The sequence below is a fragment of the Megachile rotundata genome, chromosome 10 (genome assembly GCF_050947335.1).
Source record: "Megachile rotundata isolate GNS110a chromosome 10, iyMegRotu1, whole genome shotgun sequence".
Classification (NCBI taxonomy): domain Eukaryota; kingdom Metazoa; phylum Arthropoda; class Insecta; order Hymenoptera; family Megachilidae; genus Megachile; species Megachile rotundata.
Genome location: NC_134992.1, coordinates 5,311,266 through 5,334,949, shown reverse-complemented (window position 1 = coordinate 5,334,949; position 23,684 = coordinate 5,311,266). Strand labels below are relative to the sequence as shown.

The window sequence follows — 23,684 nt, the reverse complement described above, 5'->3', positions numbered from 1 at the left end:
AATAATGGATCAGATTTAATGAAAAATTTAAATCTTCTAAAGTATAGATCCTCTGTATATCACAATTAACACGTTTTTTCAGTATTGCTATATAATACTTTAATTTATTCTTAAATGGTACAATTTCGATTAATCTCAGTTTTATTATTTTGTTAACGAAAGATTTAATATAACAAGATTGAATTTAGTTTTAATGATTTAAAGGTTGCCTAGAATGTTCTTGAACACTACAAAGGCTATTACTTGATAAAGAATTCGAAACCTTAGCAAATTCACTGTTCTCGTTAGCAAAGAATTCGTTCATCCTCTCATCAATTATGAAGAGGAGAAGAAACTTCTGTCGTAAACAATTCATATGATTAGACTTGTATTTTTTCCTATCATACGGACGATAATATAACATATTGTCCTTCACATAGAGTTATAGAGATTTCACATGTTATACAAGCATTAGGTCAAAGTATGTAAAACCCGTTTCTTTCATTTTACTCTCAGAATATAATGGTAGTAATAAACCTGAAATTAATTACGAGTGTTTGCAACGCTTGCATAGAAAATAGAAAAAAGGTTTAATTATTTAAAATAAAGCACCCAGACGAGAATCTTCTAAACTAGACTCCTCATAAGTGACTACTAACGAAACTGTGGGAGCAAATGATTTTCGGGATTAAAAATATAAATATACCTTCTTCTACGCAATTATCGACTTCGATCATTGTAGAAATAACATGATTATAGTGCGACTAAGGATAAGAAAATTGGCCCAAATACGGAAAGTTGCCACATGCAGTGTCAAAATGGCGACACATACGTGCGCGCCATGTGGCCAACTGTGGTTTCAATCCGCGGTGACGGTGTACAAACCTATATTTCGTTCAAAAAATATACCTTTTTATCACTATTATCCATTGTCTTTTAAATCCGATAAAAAGTACATATACACAGATTCATTTCACTAAAATTCAACGCATTTTAATTTTTACAATACGTAGAATATTGTATACTGCAGCAGGTTGTCTCGACATGTCCCTTTTTTCAATTAAATTTATGGCAAGGTTTTTATTGCTTGGAAGGATGTATACAGTAATAAAAAGTATTCGTTTGTTACAAAATGTTTCCACTGTTGCTCTGTTTACTTTTGGACATATTGATATCGAAACCGAGCGATAACGCAAAGTACATGAGTATTTTGTCCTAATAGCCTTATGTTGCATGTCAAAAAACTTAATACCTATTATTTAGATGAATATTTATGGTACCCAGAGGTACTTACATTAGCTGTATCTATTTTTTCAACTTACTCATTTTTTCAAATTACACTTTCATTTGATAGTTCATGTACTACATTGTGAATAACTCGGAGTTAATGATGAAATATATGGTACAACTATGACATTAGCAAGGAGCTTATGAAGTGTCACGCGATACAAGTTACTGCATCTTGTTATCACTCGTACTACTTGATATTTATTCTGCCACTTTGCATATACTACGTTTGGAAATACTTAGACTAGAAAATATTGCAATCTGGTAACTTAAGATTTGCAAGTTTATGTATATGAAAATTTAGGGACATCTTCAAGTTTGTGGACACAGAAATTTCTAGGGTTGGACCTAGCAATCCTGGCAATTTAGCGACATAATTAATTGGGGACTTAGAAATTTGAGAACCTGAGGAATTAAAGCATAGAAGCTTAGATACTTTTGAACGTGAAAATTTAAGAATATCAAAAAGGAATTCGGGTATTCAGAAATTTACTAGCTTGAAAGCGTAGCAATTTATGAACCGAGGAATCTATAGAGACAGGCATTTTAGAAACTAGTAATTCAACGATTTACGAATTTAACAATAGGAGTTGAGACATTTGTGATGAGACTTTGGTGTATTATATACCAACCTGACAACGGAGCGATTATCCACCGCAATTCTACGAAAATTAGGGAACTAGACATGAAAGATTTCACTTTTCTTTTAGCCTTGTAAGGTCTTATAATCGTCCTCAGCAATCCCATATTTATTTCGATTATTTTAATATCCTTTATAACCAAATAATTATTTCTATTTCCTATTACTCACTATACAAATGGACATCATTTACAATACAAAAATGACGGCCGCTCAAGTACAAATACATTTAGTTGATAATGTAATAAGCAACTATGAATCGGTCCTTTCGAAAAATAACAGTGTAGTGTTTATCGCACCCATTTCGAAGAGGATGACATAACACCACGTTAATGTACTTCACCTATTTGTCCGTTGCCCACACTATAATTATTTATTACATGTTGTAGTACCTCGGCACGTGCGCATGAGATTACGATAATGTCTTAGCATCTGAGTATATATGTATATCAGGACGATTTAATATCTATATTGCGACAAAGGCAGTTGATGCTAGTTGCTAGTGGACTCAGATAGGATTGACAGGTAAAATAGTTGTTTCTGTTGGAATTTGCTATTTTTTATTATCAATATTCAACAATTGTGTTTTATAAAATTGAAAATAATTAACTCGAATTAAAAAATGAAAATGTAACTAAAAACATTAACCACACTGTTTATTTGAGTAGTGTAATTATTTGTAACATACAACGACTAAATATTATGACTCATTTTCATCGTTGAAGGAAACGATATGGTAACAATACAAAATATTTGTGGAAGAAATTGGCAAATTTAGTATGTATTCTATAATATACAACTCTCTCTTGTTGTTGGTCCATGCAGCATCCAATTTTATCTTACAGAAGCTAGACTAAATATAGAGTGTCAAAAAAGTTACTAGGAAAATGGAAACGAATACAAAACTGCAGCTACAAATTGTTCTATTACTGCTTGCTACTGCGAGTAAGTATAATACTTCTACTACTGATCATCGAAAGCGATCATTTAAGTCATCCTATGTAATCCTCGTAGCTTGCCTTATTTCAACAATTTCCATATTGTTACGATTTTTACATTTATATTCAAAGGAGACAAACAACCTTCTTAGTAAATTTCGTACTCATTGTTTTTCAGAAAATTTACATTGATGAATAGACTTGAATGATACACGATTGTATTTTTAGTTACCCATTACAACACATGTATGTCGCTCTTGGCAATTCTAGCTAATGTAATTTTCTCCTCTAAATTTCAAACAAGAGTATTGAACTCTAGATGCAAGGAAACATTTTGTTCATTTGGAAGGTCTCATATTATACAGATCATTAGTGAAAATTTATAAAATAATAGAGTTACAGTGCTTACCCAGAGAAGTATTAAAAAATTACTACCAATCGTTACTCTTATAAGAACATGCGTAGATCAGTTGTTAGTGTTACTAATCCTTATCCATTTCAACTCGTAATGCAATTCACACTCACCACTCGGTTTAACACAATTTGAAATACATATATTTTAACTAAATTTTGAGTGAAAGACATGTGACAATGGTGACAAAGAAAAAATAACTTCAAAGAAATTTGTTACCAAAAAGTTTTATAAACATATGTTCAGATACTTTCATTGGGTAGTATGAATGCAAAGTACAAATGCATGATAATTTGATGGTTTTCATGTTCGTAAGTAAACTTGGTGTTCTACTTAATGGAATGTACATTATTTATAGGTATTTTTGGCATCGCCACATTACCTGTTGGATTAAGTATTAAAGTAAAACTTTATATCATAGACGATTATGGTAAACAGCTAAGTCTAGATTACACCCCGTTAGACACCGTAACAGACATGAGCGAATCAAACTATCCGAACACCGTTTTATTTTACCTCTACACGAAAGAAAGAAGAAATGATAGTTTACTGTTGCCTATTGGCGATGTGGAAAGTTTGAAACTCGGTCAATTTGAGCCAAAGAAACGAACAATAATTATCACCCATGGGTGGATGAACACTTATGAGAGCCCAGCGTGCACCTACATTCGTGACAGTTCGTTTTTCAACGTATTATTTATGTTTGTAGTGTATTCTAATCATTCTTAACACGATAATTGTGTGTATTCTAATCATTCTTAAATGTCAACTTACAAAACCTGTTAAGATCATCCTGTAAAGTATTTATTTTCGACAAAATCAATCAATTTTATTTTTGATCAATATATTACATTCACTTACCAAACATTTGACATTTTCAGATCTGCAAGCATAACATCTCTTTCCGTTTACAGCCTATTTTCAGCAAGGTGATTACAATATTATCCTAATTGATTGGGGTGCTTTATCGCAAAATGACTTAAAGACTGTATCCAGTCGGGTCCCAAAAATCGCAAAATATGTCGCTAAAATGATAGATTTTCTGGTGTCGCAAGGAATGGATGTATCTTCTACGATAATAATAGGCCACTCTCTTGGCGCCCACATTGCTGGTCTTGCATCTCATTTCGCGAAGGTGACACTAGGCATCGTTGTCGGTGAGTGTACATTAAATAAGAACATCTATTCAAAGTAAATATCCATCTGCTGACTGTCTATCATACCTCCCAAATAAAGTGTACTTATCTACAAATAGTCTCCATATACAAGAGCTCACGTTTGTACCAAATATATAATATATTGTATCATATGTCTAGTAAAGTTCATATATCGTGGAGGTAAGAACATTCAAAGGCTTTCCACAAAATTGATGTTTGTTACAGGTTTAGATCCAGCTGGTCCTTATTTCCATCAGAGTGGCATAGATAAGAGACTTTCTAAAGAGCATGGACACTGTGTACACGTGATCCACGCCACTAATATTGTCGGTTTGATGGATGAAGTTGGTCATGTTGATTTTTATCCAAATGGTGGGAAAGACCAAGCGGGTTGCTTAATTCCTCAAACATGTGGCCATGAGCGATCGTACGAGTATTTTGCTGAATCCATACTCAACAATACATTCTTAGCTCATAAATGCGAAACTTATGATAAATATACGCTCGGTCTATGTAAGTCACATACAACTGCTCTTATGGGTGGTGGTATACCGAGCTGTAACAGTACGGGATCTCATATGTTGGTAACGAATACGAAACCACCATTCGCGAAGAACTAGTTCATCCTCTTATTCGATACTGTAACAGGAAGATATATCTATCATGTTAATACTAAACCTACCGACATATAATGTGTACTTAATTTGAAATTAAAAATGAAGTTAAAAGATAAATAAACAAACGATGAAACATAAATTAAACATTTATTTTTTATCTTAATGAAAGTCAATTTTGATTTCACGAAATATACTTTAATAATATGTGTACCTTATAACAAGAAACTTGTGGAGCGGTCATTTGACCGGTTTGGTAGTTTTAGTGTTAATTGAAACTGTATCGTTTGCTGCCATATTAATGACAGTTTTATAAAACATTGTCATAGTGAACGAAAAAATTCAATAAAACTTACTTACTTTGAAGCAGTTGTGGCACTTTTTTATTTGAACTTGAGCAGGAAACCGTAATTCGTGAAGAATTAGTCCATCGTACCTGTTACCACGAAAAGACGAAATTTCTGACATAATCATTCAATCCATTTGACATATTAGTATTATTTTTTTCACACCAACAACCGCGTTGCAAAATATTATTCCCATCCCGGGTGTAAATAAGTGGAATGGAACACATTTTCGAGCAATTTCGCAAGTGGGCCTGTCGTAGGGCCTGCTGGAAGGAAGGCGAGAAAGGAAAGAAACTATTTTCCTTCTTCAACGACAGGCTTGGTACAGACAAAGTAAGTGTTGCGTTGCGCGTCAACTTAATGCATACGCAAGCTAGTAAGGTGTTGATTCAGTAACCACTACTCCGATAATATGAACAAAACAACTGATGTAGGAGGTATAAGTTGAACTTTATTTTAATACTTAGAAAAAATCACATGACGTGGTAACGGACTTTTAAAGATGTTTACTAGTTAAGAGCTGGCGAGAAAATGTGCCCTGTCTAAAATGAGTGTTTTCCACGAAAACTAAAAAATGCGGAGTGGGATCGGCATGTATTTGGAGGTGACAAGCAACTTGTGAAAATTAACCATCAGATTGGTCGACAAAATATTGCAAGAAGGGGTAAGAACCGCCCTAACAAAATGTCGCTTGTCTCCTAACGGTTCGACAATAATAAATCTAAATTATGCTGGGCCTTAATAAAAATATAAAAACATATAAAAATTTCGGAGTGACAAATTGCCCACAATAAACCGCTGCAACGGTAACGGTCATTTTCAAGAATATTCCAACTAAAATAAAAATATGGTCTTAGAATATTAAGATTGAATCCCAACAGTAAGAAACGCAAAAATTTAACTACCTATTTACACTGGCGTCCGGCTCGGCTCACTTATGTAGACTAACCTCGGATTAAAAATGGTAGGTGAGATTGACTTGAAACCGAAACAACTATTTAACGAAAATTAACAAAATGAGTGAGTTTGTTCTCTAACGAGTATAATATGACTAGCCTACGCGTCTTTGCGTACAAAATATATCTTCACAGCAACCTGGGAAAAAAAACAAGGAGTGGGAAAGAGAGTTACTTTTTTCAAATTATGAATTCCCGTTTTTCCCTACCAGTGGTCATCCGGTCCAAACAGTTGACCAATGACTCATCTGGCATTCGATCTACAAATTACCATAACAATAATAAACCCAGGGATCGCCTTGACTTTTCAAACTACATGGAACCGAAAAAAAGAAATACAACTACGCCAAGCTCGGGCTCAATGTGCATACCAAGTGCATAACTAGTAAAAATGGACAAGTAATGCTTCCTTGGTCTTTTATTGCTGCTATGGTAAACCTTCAATATTCTAAAACGCTTTAAAATCTATAATAATGTCTACACTTTGTAGTAAGTGCGGGTCCGAGCATAAAGGCAAAACTCAAGAAAACACTAATTAATTGAAATAATGAAGATATTTATTTCTTTAGCACATAAATCTACTCGCGACCACACAACACTGACGACGAGCGGCGACTCTCCCGACCGCCGGGCGGCGACGTTGTTGCCCGATTTTCTTTTGTTTAACCGTCTCTGGAATATTCTGGAATATTCCATCGAAGGAAATTATAATATTGAATGCTCGCTCTTACAACTTGCATAATGTAAACGCGGTCTTAAAACAAAAGAAGCATCGCGTCGTGTGTTAGAAAATAGAAATCGACGAACGGTCGACACAGGCCATGGGCCTCTTGTCATAGCATTTGCCCTTCCTCAGGGAACTTCGCTGGGACTAAGTGCTCTAAACAGCTATGCTAACGGAGGTGTCCTCAAGACGAGATCATGTCTAGGAAAACACTCTTGTATTGGCATTCGCCGTAAAAAGTCACAGTAAAGCATTACAGTATATTTTTTAAAATCGCCCACTAATTTATTTGGTGAACCTCACTCGTTACCAATAACATTCCTGATTACCTTACACGTGGCCCATCTACAGTTTGGTGTCACTAATGCGTTAACGGTGGGGGCACGGTGTTTACAACACTGTAGAAAAAAATAATTTTTAGAATTAACGATATAAAAATTGCTTCCTCTGTACAATAGGTGACTGCCAAATTTGTGAGGATTTCTGTGGAAATACCGCATGATCGCAATGCAATTAACCATTTAACCTACAATTTTCTAGACAGTCACGTCATGCAAAGCTGCCTAATTATTCCTACAACATTAAAGCAATTAAAGAAAGTTCAAATGTTCAGTACGTTATGGATGAAGCGATCCTTGGTAATGCAGTTTATAATCAGAATTGAATCCAAAATTCAATTATTCTGAAAATACGAGCTTGGTTTATCCGACTGTAGCGGGCGTCACGAATGTGACACGTTGTTATAGGGCAAGGGGTTAAAGACGTAATCACGGGCCCATATAAGCAGAATTATCAGATGCAGAGGCGAAATGGCGTTACATACGGGTGTATGTACTAAAATGATTCGTCTGCAGTATACGGTGAGTTATGGTGTTAATCCACGATGACGGTATATAAACTTAAAATAAAAAATTTTAACTTTCGTTAAAAAAATTCAACTCATTATTATACATTTTCTTTCAAAACCGATAAAAGATACATACATCTAGGTTTACTTCACTAGAACACAATGCAGTCACTTTATAATTTTTACGATACATATATAGAATATTGTGTCAACTGTAGGAGGATGTCCATAGATATCCTTAGTTTTCAATTACATTTGTGACAGGGTTTTCATTGTAACGAAGGATGTACAAGGCAATAGAGGGTAAACAATACGAAAATTTCTTGCTAACAGTACTCAGAAACTTCGATAATATTTTTGCAGATATTTCATCTTTGTAAACAATGTTAATCTATAAAAGTCACGCGCGTTTTAATAAATCAATGCTACATACCAAATTGCGTACAATGGCGCAAAAACAAATTTCAGGAACATGAAATAAATATACTAAAATACAAAAGGTAAGGAAACGACTTAAATCTGTTATGTTAAAATCCTGTAAACGACTGTATTCTTTCACCACAAAATATTTTCAATTGTTTTCTTTTAACGAAAACTTTCTGGAAGTAACTAATTATGTTTTAAACGTATTGGTGTGGTTATGCGCTATGAAAACCAAGCGATAACATACCAAGTACATCAGCCTTAGGTCCTAATCGCCTTATGCTGCAATGTCATGGTCAAGGTTTACTACGCATTTCAAAAGACGCAATACCTATTATTTTGGTGACAATTTACGATACCAAACCCTATATTGCTTCGATCGGTTTTTTAAGTCATTTAAGTGCTGAAATTAGTTTTTCTTTCTCCTAACAGTCCACAAGTCCGCATCGCGAATAATTAAAGTCAATGATACAAATAATCTGTAACAGATGTATAATATTAGCAAGGAGATTATGAAGTTTTTGTCACACAAAACAAGTTTCCACATCTTTTTGTAGTTCAAAGCGTAATTACTTGGTATTTATTCTGTTATTTTCCATGTATTGCTGTTAAAAGGTACTCTTTGATTTTTTGAATAAAACGCTATTCAACATGGTGAAAATTTCTTAGCGCTATTATATTTTTATAATAAATTAATTTTATACCTTAACGTTTCAAAATTGAAATCAAAATTATTATGAACGTTCTATGAAATGCAGATCCAATGTACAAAATGTACTTTTTTACTGGAACAATGAAATGCATTCTGCATAGCTCTATTATGTTTAAGACGAAGAATTGTCACCCTTAATTATCAGTTTCCATTAATAACGATTTAGCGTGTTCCAACAACAAATTGATAAAATAAGAATTTTTTATAGCGGTTCTATAAAAATTTGTGAACTATTCTAAGGGATGAAGTGTGGCGAACAAACTTAGAACTGAATAAGTTTTTGAAACTTCATAACGAATGAAAGCATAGAGAAACATTTTTTAAACAGTTTTTAAAGCAAAATTGGAAAATCCGGTTTTATACGACTCTTCAGTACAGTCTAAGGAATATCTCTGAAAAAAATATTACTTTTTGGCTTCAGATTATTAAAATTAGGAAATCGCATCTTCTGACCAAAATATTAGATAAAGAACTGTCTTATCAATTTTCTGCTACAGCTCTCAAAAATTAGTCCTAAAATTTGTCACTAGACTCCACCTTTAAGGATCACAATTGTTCTTATTTTTTACTAGTATCACGCATTCGTAATACATCTGAGGGAGATTAGATACCTCGGAAAATGTAAACGCACTCAGCAATCACATCAAAATTGTAAATATTTCAATATTCTTTGTACCGAAGTTCTTTTACATTTATTTATTTGTTGTATATAAGGTGAAGTGGGGTAAGTGCAGACTGGTTTTTGTAAAGTTGGTATTTAAACTTAAGTATTTTCAGTCTGTTACGTAAATACCTAAGACTGTCGATATTGAACGCTTTGCACAATTACTACTGTTTAATTAATATTAACTAGGACCTTAATTTTCCTTGTACATTTTGATTCTGATAGGAAATTGCTTAAAATGTCAACTACTCTGCACTTTCCCCGAAAATGGGGTAAGAGCGTAACTTGAAGTTAAATACTTTGAAACTTTATTTCATGTGCAATAGGGCAAGAGCAGAATTATTAACAAAACTGCTATAAAATGCTTTTCACTGCATTATGCAAGTACTCTATACTGCAAACAAGTACTCTTAGCTAAAATATAAAAGGGGATATAGTGAAACAAAACGAGGAAACAAACATACTAAATGGAGAAATTTCGCTCATATTGTAATAAAAATAGCCTGTACGCACTTGCCCGTTTACGAACTTACCTCATTTCACCTTACCCGTTTTTAATACAAAAGCGATAGCCGTAAAATTAAGTGTAAATATATTATTAAATAATGTAATAAGACTGTAAAAAAAGATTACACTAAAGAGAAACAACGGACTGTTTACCCTTCTAACCCCCTTTTGAAGCAAATGTGACGGTATTCGCAGTCCGCTAGTATCGTCCTTCATTCACGCTACGATTATTTTTACATGTGTAGTGCGTTACATGTAGTGGTAAGAGCATGAAGTGTGGTTATAGCAAGGTCTTAGAACGTAAGTGTATATTAGGTTGTTACATTTATTGCAACTAAATTATAACCTGCTATATCAGTTGGTATCTAGACCAGCCAGCACTAACAAGTAAGTAAAAGAACATTTACTGTTGGAATATATTTCCTCGTGTTTGTTATAAATATTCAATAATTGTGTTTATTTTAGCTAAGTGAAAATTATTGAATTGTAGTCGACTGATTAAAATGTTAAAATTAAATCTTTAAATTAATACTCTCGGTTTATATAATATAAATCATTAAATAGAGTGATTGTGTTCCTTTCATTATCATATAAAGCAACATGTTATTAAGATTATTTTTGAAAAATTTGTTCACAAATTTTTATCTAGCAGATTTGTCATTATCGAATAGTACGATCGAAATTGTACGAGCCTTTATAGTTGAAAATAACATTGAATACAACAAACAATATTTTAGTTAAACCAACATTCGGAAATAATTTAAGAAAATTCGTGGAGAAATATGCAAATCTGCAAAGTCTATTCTACAACCGAAAACTATATTATTTGTAAACTTTCTGATTATCTTTCTACTTAATTTGAATTAAGCATTTTACTTATCATGTACTTAGCGAACTGTATCTTACAGAAGTTTGAATTGGTTTGATTTAACGCATCAGAATAGTACTTGAAAGCATCGGTGAAATGGAAACAAACATAAAAGTACACACTCCAATTGTTCTATTATTGTTCACTATTTTGAGTAAGTCTAATACTTGTATTAATCATCAAAAATTATCATTTACATTTTATTTAAACTATTCCGCATAGGTCGTCCCATTTTAACAGTTTCCATATTTTTTACGACTTGTTACTACATTACTATAAATGCAAAGCATTTTATGGTTCCTTATGCTCATAAGTGAACATGGTGTTCTTTAAATAATTAACGCAATAAACATTACTTGTAGATGTTTTTGTACCGGGAGGACATTCTTTTGCGTTGCGTCTTCGAATGTCTCTCTATCTAGAAGACGATTATAATAACCCGCTACCTTTCCATTTAAACCTGATTAACACCAAACTAAATGTGAGCGAATCCAACTATCCGAACACCGTTTTGTTTTATCACTACACGAGTGAAAGAAGCCATGATTCTATACAATTGTATATTGGAGATGAGCGCAGTTTGAAACTCAGTCAATTTAATCCGAAGAAACCAACGGTAATTATCACCCATGGGTGGCAAAACAATTATTTGAGCCCACCATGCGTCTACATTCGTGGCGGTACGTTTTTCAACGTATTATTTATATTTGTAGTGCATTCTGATCATTCTTAACAGGATAATACTTAAACTACTTGAACGAGCGAATGACCTTGCTACAAATGTCAACTTAAGCTGTTAAGATCATCTTGTGAAGTGTTTATTTTCGACAAGATGAGAACTTAACATCTATATCAATTATTTTATCGTTTATTTATTTCTTGTGAAGTTTTTATAAAAAAACAATCATTTTTTTTGCAAGAGATGAATTCATTTGATCTGAACTGGTATAACAAAGACTATTACGAATAGTTGTCAGACTGGCAAGAAATAGTTATTTTGTAAAATGCATACATTTATTAAAATGTTTAAAAATACTATTCGGTGTTACACTTTATCTTTTTAAAGAAAGATTTATCTAATTTTGTACATTCACCCTAATTAGGAAACTAGTTTATTACGTCGAATTAATGTTGCTATTTTCACACAGAACTTCCAGGAAGATTATATATGTCAGAAGATTATTTAGAATACACCGTGAGACAATGAAAATAGATACTATAGCAATATTTAGCTATCAGTCTCAATTTTTTCGATTCGCACAAAATATCACATTTTGTATATTTTGTAACCATTCACTGAAATATACCCTCAAAGACCCCTCAATTTTTGACCAACATTAACTTACCAATCTGAGATTTTCAGATTTGCGAACATAACATTCCTTTCCGTTTACAGCCTATGCTCGGCATGGTGATTACAACATTATCGTGATCGACTGGGGTGCTTTAGCACTCGACGGATTGTATACTGTAGCAGATCGGGTCCAAAGCGTTGCAAAATATGCCTCTAAAATGTTAGATTTTCTGGTATCGCAAGGAATGGATCCATCAACTACGACAATAATTGGCCACTCTTTCGGTGCTCACGTTGCTGGTCTTGCATCTTATTACGCGAAGAATAAAGTAAACTACATCGTCGGTGAGTGTACATTAACATTAGAACTGCCGACATTAAATGATCGTTTATTGAAGAATAAAAAATAAATAAATACTAAAGTGTAACATATAGAGTAACAAAATAAATAAATACTCAAGTAACATATAGAACTAGTTTTTATTTCAACAAAATATGACAGACATTTCCATAAAATCACGACAATAAAATTTTTTAATATAAAATGAGAAATCTGAAACCAGTTATTTTGACTGGTTGGTAGTTCTAGGGTTAAATGAGATCATCTACTGAACGTAAATTCATCTGCCTATTATACCGCCCGAAATACTTAGCCGCAAATAGTCTCTCATACCCAAGAGCTTATGTTTTTACCAAATATAGTATATGGGTAAATTTTCATATACTCTGGAGTTAAGAACGTTAAAAGACTTTCCTCAAAATTGATATTCGTTACAGGTTTAGATCCAGCTGGTCCCGGTTTCCGCGGCAAAGGCAAGGGTACGAGACTCTCTAAGGACGATGCGAACTATGTACAAGCAATTCACACTACTTTTATCTTCGGCACGGTGGATACAATTGGCCATGCTGACTTTTACGTGAACGGTGGTTTAGACCAAGTTGGCTGTTCAATTCCTGTAATATGTGGTCATATTCGATCTTACGAGTACTTCACTGAATCTATAAGCAGTAAAGGTTTTGTAGCGCGAAAGTGTGATCATTATGCTGCATATCAACTCGGTTTATGCAACTCGAATCAAGCTGTTTATATGGGTGGTATCATACCGGACCAAAATGCTAAGGGAACTTATTATTTGAATACGAATCCGCATCCGCCATTCGCGAAGAACTAGTCCTTCCTCTTATTCCATACTGTAAGAGAAAGATACTTATCATGTTAATTGAATAGTTTTAATTGAAGCTATATTGATTGCTGCCATAAAGTATTGTTCGATATAGTGAACAAAAAAATTCAATAAAAACCATGTTGAAATAATTCTGGAATTTTTGATTATAGAACACTTATTTGTAGAAATAATAAGAAATTTTAGAAATGTATAATTTTTGGAATTAGCTTCTTCTGTGCGTAATTGACTGTTAAATTCGTGTGGGTTACTGTCGAATACTATCATAGTGCACTACTATCATAGTGCGATTAAGGACATAAACATGAGTTCACATATGCAAGGTCAAAATGGTGTTATATGTAGAAGTACATATACAATACTAATACGATTCGTGCACATCGTGTGACGAATTGCGGTACTAGCCAGCAGAACCGAATGTAAATTATTTTTTTTATTCAGCAAAATAACATTATATAAGTACATACATATAAAGGTTGAAACAAAAATTTTATGGCCGATATTCTTTAAAACGGGCAATCAATGTAAGAAACGCACGCTCATATAAAAATAATAAAGAATGCATCATTATGTTTTGTAATTTAAATCATCAAATATCTGCAGTTGACAGTTTTCGTATTTTGGTTGCTGAATTATAATATTAACAAGAATCATTGCTAAATAATGGTACTAACGTTTTAATTTCTATACGATTGAAAAGTTTTTGGAAAAGTTCTATCACTGTAAAATATTAATATTTTTACTAACAATAAGAATCTACTATCGAAAACTATTATTATATAATAGACGTCTTTCCGTGATTGGCGTACATAGCTCTTCAAAATGTAAAGTAAAAATCGTGGACAGTGACGTTAAGCATAAATTTGTTCTTTTATCTATGACAAAAATAAAATAGCTGGTATCATGCATTACTGAAATCAGAACGCAGTAAGAAGTGCTACCAAAATGTACATTATTGGAATTTTCCTGTTATTTGGTAAGTAATACAATTTTGCGATTTTTATTAACGTTCGAAAAATTTGTTTTAAATAAATGTTAGTTGTGAAATCTTACTGTATGATTCATTAAGGCTTCCTTATATGATTTCTTTAATTTTGTAAAAAAATTCAACTCCGGCAAGCTACACAAATTACACAGTAAAAATAAACTGTTTCTTGTTAAGTTACTTAGCAGTAACTAACTGTTAAGTTACTTAACAGTTACTAACTGTTAATATTTACCAAAAATAATGTAACATTACAAATTTGTAACAGTTTGCAACGACAAAAAATTCTAATTATGACGGTTATAAAATTATTTCGATAACTTCCTAATTTGTGCAACATTATTCATTTATGTTCGATAAAATACAGGAATATTATTTTGTGTAACATATTTATAACATTATCAAACGAAAGATTAGTATGTATGATATGTACATGGTGTGTTCCGAAAGTAATGCAATTGATTTTTTTTAAGGAAGTTTATTGAACCAATTTTTACAAATACTCAAAATTCTTCAAAGTACTGCCCTTGGGCTTCTACACATTTTTGCCAGCGACCCTGCCATGGACGGTACGCGTCCTGGAATGCGTTTTCCGGAACCGCTTTTAAGGCCTCGGTCGCGGCCGCTTGGATGTCTTGTATCGACGAGAAACGCGTTCCTTTCAGGGGTGTCTTGATCCGGGGGAACAAAAAAAAGTCTGCCGGTGCCAGGTCAGGATTATAGGGTGGTTGGGGAAGCGTTAACACCTTGTTTTGGGTCAGAAACTCACGTACTCATAGCGCGTTGTAGCAAGGCGCATTGTCGTGATGTGCTATCCATGTAGCGGAGATGTGTTTTCTCGTCCTGACGACCCTTTTTCGCAGTCTTTCCAGCACATCCACGTAGTAGGCAGTGTTAACTATCTGTTCTTCAGGAAGAAATTCTTTATGGACTATTTGGCGGACTGTTTTGCTGGTTGGTGTTCGCCCAGAGCGTTGATCGTTGTGAACCTCTTCCCGCCCTTCCTTAAAGGCTTTCAACCACCTCGAAACTTGTGAATACGACAGAACAGAGTCCCCATAAGCCTCACGAATCATTTTAGTTGTCTCCTCAAGAGATTTGTTTAGTTTAGCACAAAAGCTTTATCGCGTATCATTGTTCCGATCGTCGACTCCAATTTTTCCGCGACACGATCACCAAACAGGGGGTCACAAAAATTCACGGCCTGTCCCTTTCACAGCTCGGAAAGCTTTGGGACCGGGTTCGTTGGAAAGCTTAGGGACCCCCGCATCTAATCCACGTGGTCCCATCCCCCTCCAACCAACAGGAGCGGCGCAGGAATTTCGATTGCATTACTTTCGGAACACACCATGTATGACGCGAATAACACAAAACTGTAGTCCAAAGGTAACGAAAATTGAAAAGAATTATACATAACATTAATATCATATAAATATCGTAACAGTACATGAGAAGTTTGTATTGAAAGTGAACTTTTACAATAAAGTAACTTTGCGATTTAAGTGATTCTAATATGTTATCATGAAAAACATTCGTCATACTTAGCTGTAAGCATGCTGTCCTTACACTATACTTCATCGTTGCAATATAATGTAAATAGGAAATTATAAGTGTTACAAAAAGGTATTATCACTTATTATAGTAAATATCATCGATCGTTAAATATTATAACGTAATTATACGAAAAGGTAAGTGTTATGTTTGAAGCAACTGTAACCTAAAATAAAGTATTTTCTTTATTTTTCATGAACTTAAATAAAATCTGTGATTATTAAAATTCAATAAAAACAATACTACTTCCAGGAGCATATGTGTCGGCCATCGAACTTTTAGAATTTAACTTGAGTGTAAATATTTATATACTAGACGAATACAATAATACGCTTGAAGTGCATTATACTATATTTAGCACCAAAAAGGATAAAGCAAACGTTTCGGATTATCAGAATATCATTCGTTTTTATCTGTACACGAGAAATAAACCTCATGATTCTGTACAACTACGCATTGGTGATACTGACAGTTTGAGACTTGGTCAATTTGATCCGAAGATACCAACGATATTTGTCACCCACGGATGGTCAAATTCTCACCAGAGTCAATCATGTATCTACGTTCGGGATGGTATGTTTTATTTCAAAATTTATTTAAATGTGTTTTATTGCCTCTTATGCAATGACAATAAGATATAACCATGAACTAATATAATAATAATCAAAAATTAAGAGTTGTCCGTTTGAAAAATATGAAAATTAAAAATGTTCTATTTTAAGTATTTCACAATTCAAAATCTTCTTTTTTAAAAATTTTAATATTAACAATATTCTATTTTAAAATTGTAAAGTTAAAAGTTATCTCTTTGGAAAATTTCAGAATTAAAAACGTTCCATTTTAAATATTTAACGATTGAAAAAATTCTAGTTTAAAAATTTAAAAAATAACAATTTTCTATTTTAAAATTTTGAAGATTAAATATTGTCTATTTGTAAAATGTATTCAAAGAAAAATTGTACGATATGAAAACTCGCAACATTTCAAGAATACACGATAAAAAATAGTATTGCAAAAATAACGCAAATTACAAATTGTATTTCTACATCTTCAGTAATAATGAAATCTGCAATAAAATAGTGATTTGCGATGTAAGAATTTTGTTGTGTAATATTTTATGGTGTATATTTACAAAACAAAAGTGAAAGGTTATTTTCATGGTCGGTTGAAACTGTTACCATTTTGTTTATCTTGAATGCTGTAACATTCAAACGAATGTTTATCAAATGCTCCGTACTTTACAGGGCATTTTCTTTTAATTATATTTGTTGTAGGGAAATTATGAAAATAGGGATGATATTGAATTAACGCTCTGTGCGATGATTTCTCTGACGAGAGTACTGATTGAGTCATAGAGTGATTTGATCAAATCCGTTAACTGTTTTAGTGGAAAGATAAAATAATATTGTTTAGATATTGAAAGTATTTATTTAGTAAACCACACATTATTAAATGTAGAATAGTTAATACAAGAATAGTCATAGAAACACAAATTATAGAGCTGTGCCAGTCCTGACTTGTTGATTTCATATTTTCACTAAAGCAGTTAAGGGATTTGATCAAATCACTTACTTTCTTCAAGAAAATCACCCAACAGAGTTGCTATTTTGACATAATCAGTGAATTAATCATATACCTTAGGAATTTGATCAAATCCCTACTTTTGTCATCTACCTACAACACATTGATTTAGCATGCTCGAGAGAATATTACCATGCAATGCAAAGCATACTAATTACCTGTGAAATATTAAAAACTTTTGATAAGTCGAATATCTTATTAAAATTTTACAATTACAGTTTCATATATATTATTACATTATTACATTCCTATTCCACATATTACAGTAGATTTATATTGTGAAGAATGTGTACCAGTAAAAAATAGAAGATAGTGTCATTGATAATTTTCAATACTATTTTCAATCATTAATATGGTGTTTGAAGTATGCTCTTCATTCATGTATGAATTCATCATGTATGCTCACATTCTCGATAAATGTATAAGAAATTGAAGCAGTAGAATCCGTCTCAAATTTTGCAGCTTATCTCCAGCATGGTGAGTATAATGTCATCTTAATCGATTGGAGTGCTGTATCGATGGGTACATACGCTTCGGTAACCAGTCAAGTTGTGCCTGTCTCACAATACATCGCTCGCATGATCGACTTTCTCGGAACCCAAGGAGTAGATTCATCTAATATAACAGTAATTGGTCATTCTGTTGGTGCTCATATTGCTGGTCTTTCATCTTATTACGCGAAGAAAAAAGCGAATTACGTTGTCGGTAAATATATTAATATATTCATTGAGTAAACATAACTATGTGATTATCATCTCTATATGAATCATTCAGGGTTGCCCACAAAATTCTATACGTTTATAATTTTGTTAACAATGTTCATACGAAAAATGATCAAAGAAGGAAAATAAATATAAAGATAATTTTAAAGTTAAAGATTTATCTGATTGAGGTTTATGAATTATCTATGTGATTGTGAAGATATAGTTTATTAATTAGTTATATGATTATAAAGTTACACTTTATGCTTTATCTACAGGATAATCTAATCACAAATTATGAATTATCTATCTGATTATTTAAAGCATTTGTCTGATTATGTAATTATTCTTTATGAATTATGTGTGTGATAATCAATTTCCAAATTATCTATCTGATTATCTAATTGCATTTTATGAACCATTTGTCTGATTATTTAATGACAGTTTCTGAATGATGTGTCTGATAATCTAATCACAATTTTTAAATTATCTATCTGATTACCTAATTGCATTTTATAAACTATTTGGTTATGTAATTATAGTTTAAGAATTATTTACCCGATCTGATGATAGTTTATGAATTCCTTCTGCATGTCAAATTTAAAGCCAAACATCATGCACCTGAAAGTTTTCGTCTCATAATCTTCAGTCTCACAGTGAACTGCATATTCACTAAATGACAACGCTTAGGGTTAAAGTGATAAAAATTTCTAGAATTACCATTTCAAATTTTATTAAAAATTCGTTACAGGTTTGGATCCATCGGCTCCCTATTTCTACAACAAAAGTCGTGATTCACAAATATCTAAATACGACGCGACGTACGTGCAAGTGATTCACACAAGCAGTGTTGCTGGTATAAGTGACCGAATTGGTGACGTTGATTTTTATGTCGACGGTGCACTGCAACAGAATGGTTGTTACAATATTGAATTGTGTTCTCACTGGCGAGCCTACGAGTACTTCGCCGAATCCGTAAAGAGCGGAGGTTTTTTGGCTCGAAGATGCAATAACTTCTTTGATTACGAACTCGGTAAATGCGAGTCGAATGATGTTGCTTACATGGGTGGTGCTGTACTAGACCATAACGCTAAGGGAGCGTATTATTTAACCGTGAATGCGAAACCACCGTTTGCAAGGAATAATCCTGATGCACTGAAGAATGATACAACAGAAGTTTGATTATTCAAATATGGAACCTTTTCAATACATTCATTGTTGACTATTGTATACTATTGTGAAATAATGTTCTTTATTCGGTTTAAAAAATGAAATAAAATGCATTTTAAATTCTGAAACTTTTATTACTTTTTTGACGACACATCCTATTTTTCATCGTTAATTTCTTCTTATTAGAATAATGTGTCATTTACTGATGTCAACCCACGAGGTGGCGCGTGAAGAGGTTTAAGTGTTTAGAAGAGCTATGGCTCCAATTAGACTTTGTTTATTTTATTTATTTGTTTTTTTAGCCTTTTGTTTATAATTACATGTTATATATAGAATATTCATAGTAGAGTTTTAATTATTCTGACGGATGTTGCAAAAAAGAAATTTCTTTTTTTTATTTATTTGAGAAAGTTTGTTTTTGAATTTTTTAAGATCATTACTTTAATATTGTTATGAAATTTACTAGTTAAGAATATATTTGTTTGGATTTGAATACACGAATAACGAATAGGGATATTACAAGGAATATCACGTCCTATTATTTAACAAGAGTAATCTGTAATTACTTATAATTAATTAGGTAATACTTATAATTCTTATTATTACTTCGTTAAATTTTATGTGTTACTAAACCGTGACATGCTGTTAAAATCATACAGACCGTAGTTATATTATTACTACATATTTATTTTCTAGTATTACATAGAATGTCCACGTACATATAACAATAATAGCAAAGCAGAAAGATAAAAAAAAATATTCACTGTTGAATATGAAAATTATGAAATCGTATTGTAGCTACTAAATTTCTAGCGTCTCAGAAAAGATAAAGCTAACTTTTTTCCTTGTATAAGCCTAATTACTAATGTATATTTTCTGTGCAAACTTGTTAGGACGAAATAGTAAAGTGTACTAATTTCTTTATCGGATCGATTATAATTAGATTTTGATAATCAAGTAGGCTGCGCAGGTTCTTGAGAATGATTTACCAGCGCTACTTCGGATCGATGAACTTGTAAAATATTGCTCATCAAATAAATAAAAAGTCTAAAATGGGTTTGAACTCGTTTCTTTGAAAAATTGTATTAAAGTTTCAATAGTAAACGGATAATAAATGAAATACATTGAAAAACAAAAATTCTACTTGTTCACTATTCTAACCTCTACTTATAGCTATTTAGACACTCCATTTTGTTGATGTATACGCTCCATTTTGCGCTCATACGAGATTTGAAAATGGCGTACTCTATAACGCGAGACAAATCATTAAATATTGTACACACTTGTGTATTGTACACACTTCAGTATTCTTTTCTAAGAAAGCACTAAATCGCCTTTTTTGTTGAATATTACTCTTTAATGTTCTAATAATTTTAACACTTCAACCATATTTCCATAATGCAATTTTGCTTATCTGTCATTCGTTGGGTAATTATTTATTGTGTAAAATAGCATTTCATGAAAGTGTGAAATATTTATGGTGATAATAGTAAGCATTTAGACTGTTGGTATAAGTGCATCATCATATTTACGACAAAATTATAAGAGTCAGTACCAGTCGACATTGAATTCGAGGAACGGTAACAAGTAAGTAAAGATGTGACACTTGGAGCTATTCGTTTATTGTTAATATGTAGTGTGCCTATTTCAAGTTGTTCAATTATTGCAAATTTATGTAATATGTCAGAATAGAAGGATTGAAGTTATTAAGCAGACATGGATATTTCGGCTTCGTATAAATTGAATGTTATGTTGCGTCGTTAAAAATAATATTTTGTGAAAATGTTTTAATACTGATCAAACATATTGTACATTTTAAATCTTGGAATTTTGTATATTACTTTCGACTTGTAGAATAGGTCCTTGTATTTGAAACATGTAGAAAACGGGTTTTAATTGTATTTCAATAATTAGAGATTCTATTTGGAACAATTAGGAAACGATTGAAATTATACTTGATACGTTCAAAGAACGATTCTAATTGAATGTGAAACTGTTTAAAATTAAATTTGAAACGTTTAAAATTGCATTTAAAACTTTACTCAATGAACGCTACAAAGTCCCTAATTTCTTAACAGCAATTAGCGTTTGTGCAGATCTATCAATAATCGCGTCAAAGAGTTAAAAAATTCCGTAACAAACAACCGCGTAAAATGTAAACCTCTTGATTATTAGTCTATTAAATATGAATTTAACACTTTATTTTGCATTTGAGACAGAATATTATCTTGCAGAAGACTGGCTTGATCCAGCAACAAACATGAAAGTATATGTTCAACTTGTCTTGTTGATTCTTGGTGCTATTATGGGTAGGTACATAATCATCGAAGTAAAACATCCTTTAAAATTAAAAAATTTATTTCATCTTTTAAAAGTGAATTTCTAATTTTTTTGTTAGAAGTTTATTATATTTCAACGTTTTATACACATTATACGTCCACATTGAAACATACTTATTTTCATTCAGATCCCAAATTGAAAATTAATAGGAATTCCTCAACTCATTTATTTACACAAAATTTACATTACTGAGTAATAATTAAATTATATATATAAATATAGAAAGACTTATTGCTTCTAAACAAAATCTAGGCATTCTATCTTAAAATTTAAATTTATTTTTTCGACATTATTATCATTGCTTCTGATCTTAAATTAACTCTGTTTTTCAAATTCAATAGAATAAATATAAATTGCAGATGTTTCTGGTGATAGTTTCCTCGGGTTTGGTCTCTCCATGGACATTTACTTCCCGGACTCCTACAACAATTACGTGAAAAACCAGTTAGTCATATTCGATAGCCACCGAAACACAAGCGAATCCAATTATCCGAATACCATCTTGTTTTACCTTTACACGAAATATAGCAGAGACGATTTTGTACGATTATACGTTAACGACATTCAGACCTTAAAAAACAGTCCATTTGATGTTAAAAAACCGACGGTATTTATCACCCATGGACTGGCGAACTCTTATCAAAGCCCAGTTTGCACCTACATTCGTGAAGGTATGTTACTTTACGCATTTCTTAAATTCACACTCATTCGTTAATTCTCTTTTTTCAGCATATAATAAACACGGTGATTACAATATTATCGTAATCGACTGGGCTGTCATAGCCTCGGGTGGACCATTCTGGGTTTCTAGACAGGTTGCGAAGGTGGCAAAATATGCCACTCGCATGATTGATTTTCTCGAATCGCAAGGAATGGATCCATCGACTACGACAATAGTTGGCCATTCTTTTGGCGCTCACCTTGCTGGGCTTACGTCTTACTATGCGAAGAAGAAGATGAATTACGTCGTCGGTGAGTACACGTTAAATTAGGATAAATAAATTTGTTTCCATAAACTATACCGGCTGAACAGGTTATACATATACTGCAGCACGTCTCTTAAATCGAAGTGTTCAAACATTACCAAAGGTAGAGTGATTCTTATAGATTATTAAATTATACATATATTTGTATAACAGGATTCTAGAAATTTCTAGATCTCCAAGTCGCTAAATTTCCAAATTCCTATACCGTCAAATCCTTATCTTCACATTTCCATTTCCTGCCTATATATCCAAATGCTTAGATTTACAAATTTCTGAACTCCTAAATTCCTGCATCCCCAATTCTCTAAATCTTCCAATTGCTACATCTCCAAATTCCTATTTCCTTAAATTGCTACATCTTCAAATTCCTACATCTCCAAATTCCCACATCCTCAAATTTCTGCATTTCCAAACCTGCATATGTAGATTCCTACATCCCCACATTCCTCTATCTCCAAATCTCTACATCCACAAATGCCTATATTCTCAAATCCCTAAATTCCCAAATTTCTACACCGCCAATTCTCTACATCCCCCAATTCCTACGTCCCCAAATCCCTTGATCCATAGATATGTATATCCTCAAATTCCCAAATTCCCAAATTCCCAAATCTCTACATCCCCATATCCTTACATCTACAAATACCTACATTCTCAGATCCCTATATTCCCAAATCCCTACGTCTCCAAATCTCTACATCCCCCAAATCTCTAAATCCCAAATGCCTACATCCTAATACCTTCAAATCTTAAAATCCTCAGATCCTTAAACCCGCAAATCGCTAAATCCCCAAATCTTTGTATTGCCAAATTCCTA

At 32.6% G+C, this 23,684-nt stretch overlaps 3 protein-coding genes and 1 long non-coding RNA gene across 4 annotated transcripts in view; 3 read left to right on the top strand and 1 right to left on the bottom strand.

Annotated features, from left to right (window-relative positions):
- LOC143265242 (uncharacterized) overlaps positions 1-23,684 on the bottom strand; it is a 242,684-nt gene that overhangs the window by 173,772 nt on the left and 45,228 nt on the right. The window lies entirely within an intron of this gene.
- LOC143265290 (pancreatic lipase-related protein 2-like) lies at positions 2,794-5,033 on the top strand. The gene is made up of 4 exons (XM_076536571.1): positions 2,794-2,851; positions 3,615-3,932; positions 4,171-4,413; positions 4,639-5,033. Exons 1-4 carry the CDS (start codon positions 2,794-2,796, stop codon positions 5,031-5,033), a joined length of 1,014 nt encoding a protein of 337 aa, XP_076392686.1.
- LOC105664313 (phospholipase A1-like) lies at positions 10,476-13,541 on the top strand. Its single transcript, XM_076536375.1, has 5 exons — positions 10,476-10,594; positions 11,116-11,229; positions 11,438-11,755; positions 12,472-12,714; positions 13,147-13,541. The coding sequence occupies exons 2-5, from the start codon at positions 11,172-11,174 to the stop codon at positions 13,539-13,541; spliced, it is 1,014 nt and encodes a 337-aa protein (XP_076392490.1). The 5' UTR covers positions 10,476-10,594; positions 11,116-11,171.
- Positions 14,350-19,669, top strand: LOC105664312 (phospholipase A1 VesT1.02-like). The gene is made up of 4 exons (XM_076536374.1): positions 14,350-14,529; positions 16,342-16,662; positions 18,133-18,375; positions 19,123-19,669. The coding sequence occupies exons 1-4, from the start codon at positions 14,499-14,501 to the stop codon at positions 19,551-19,553; spliced, it is 1,026 nt and encodes a 341-aa protein (XP_076392489.1). The 5' UTR covers positions 14,350-14,498; the 3' UTR covers positions 19,554-19,669.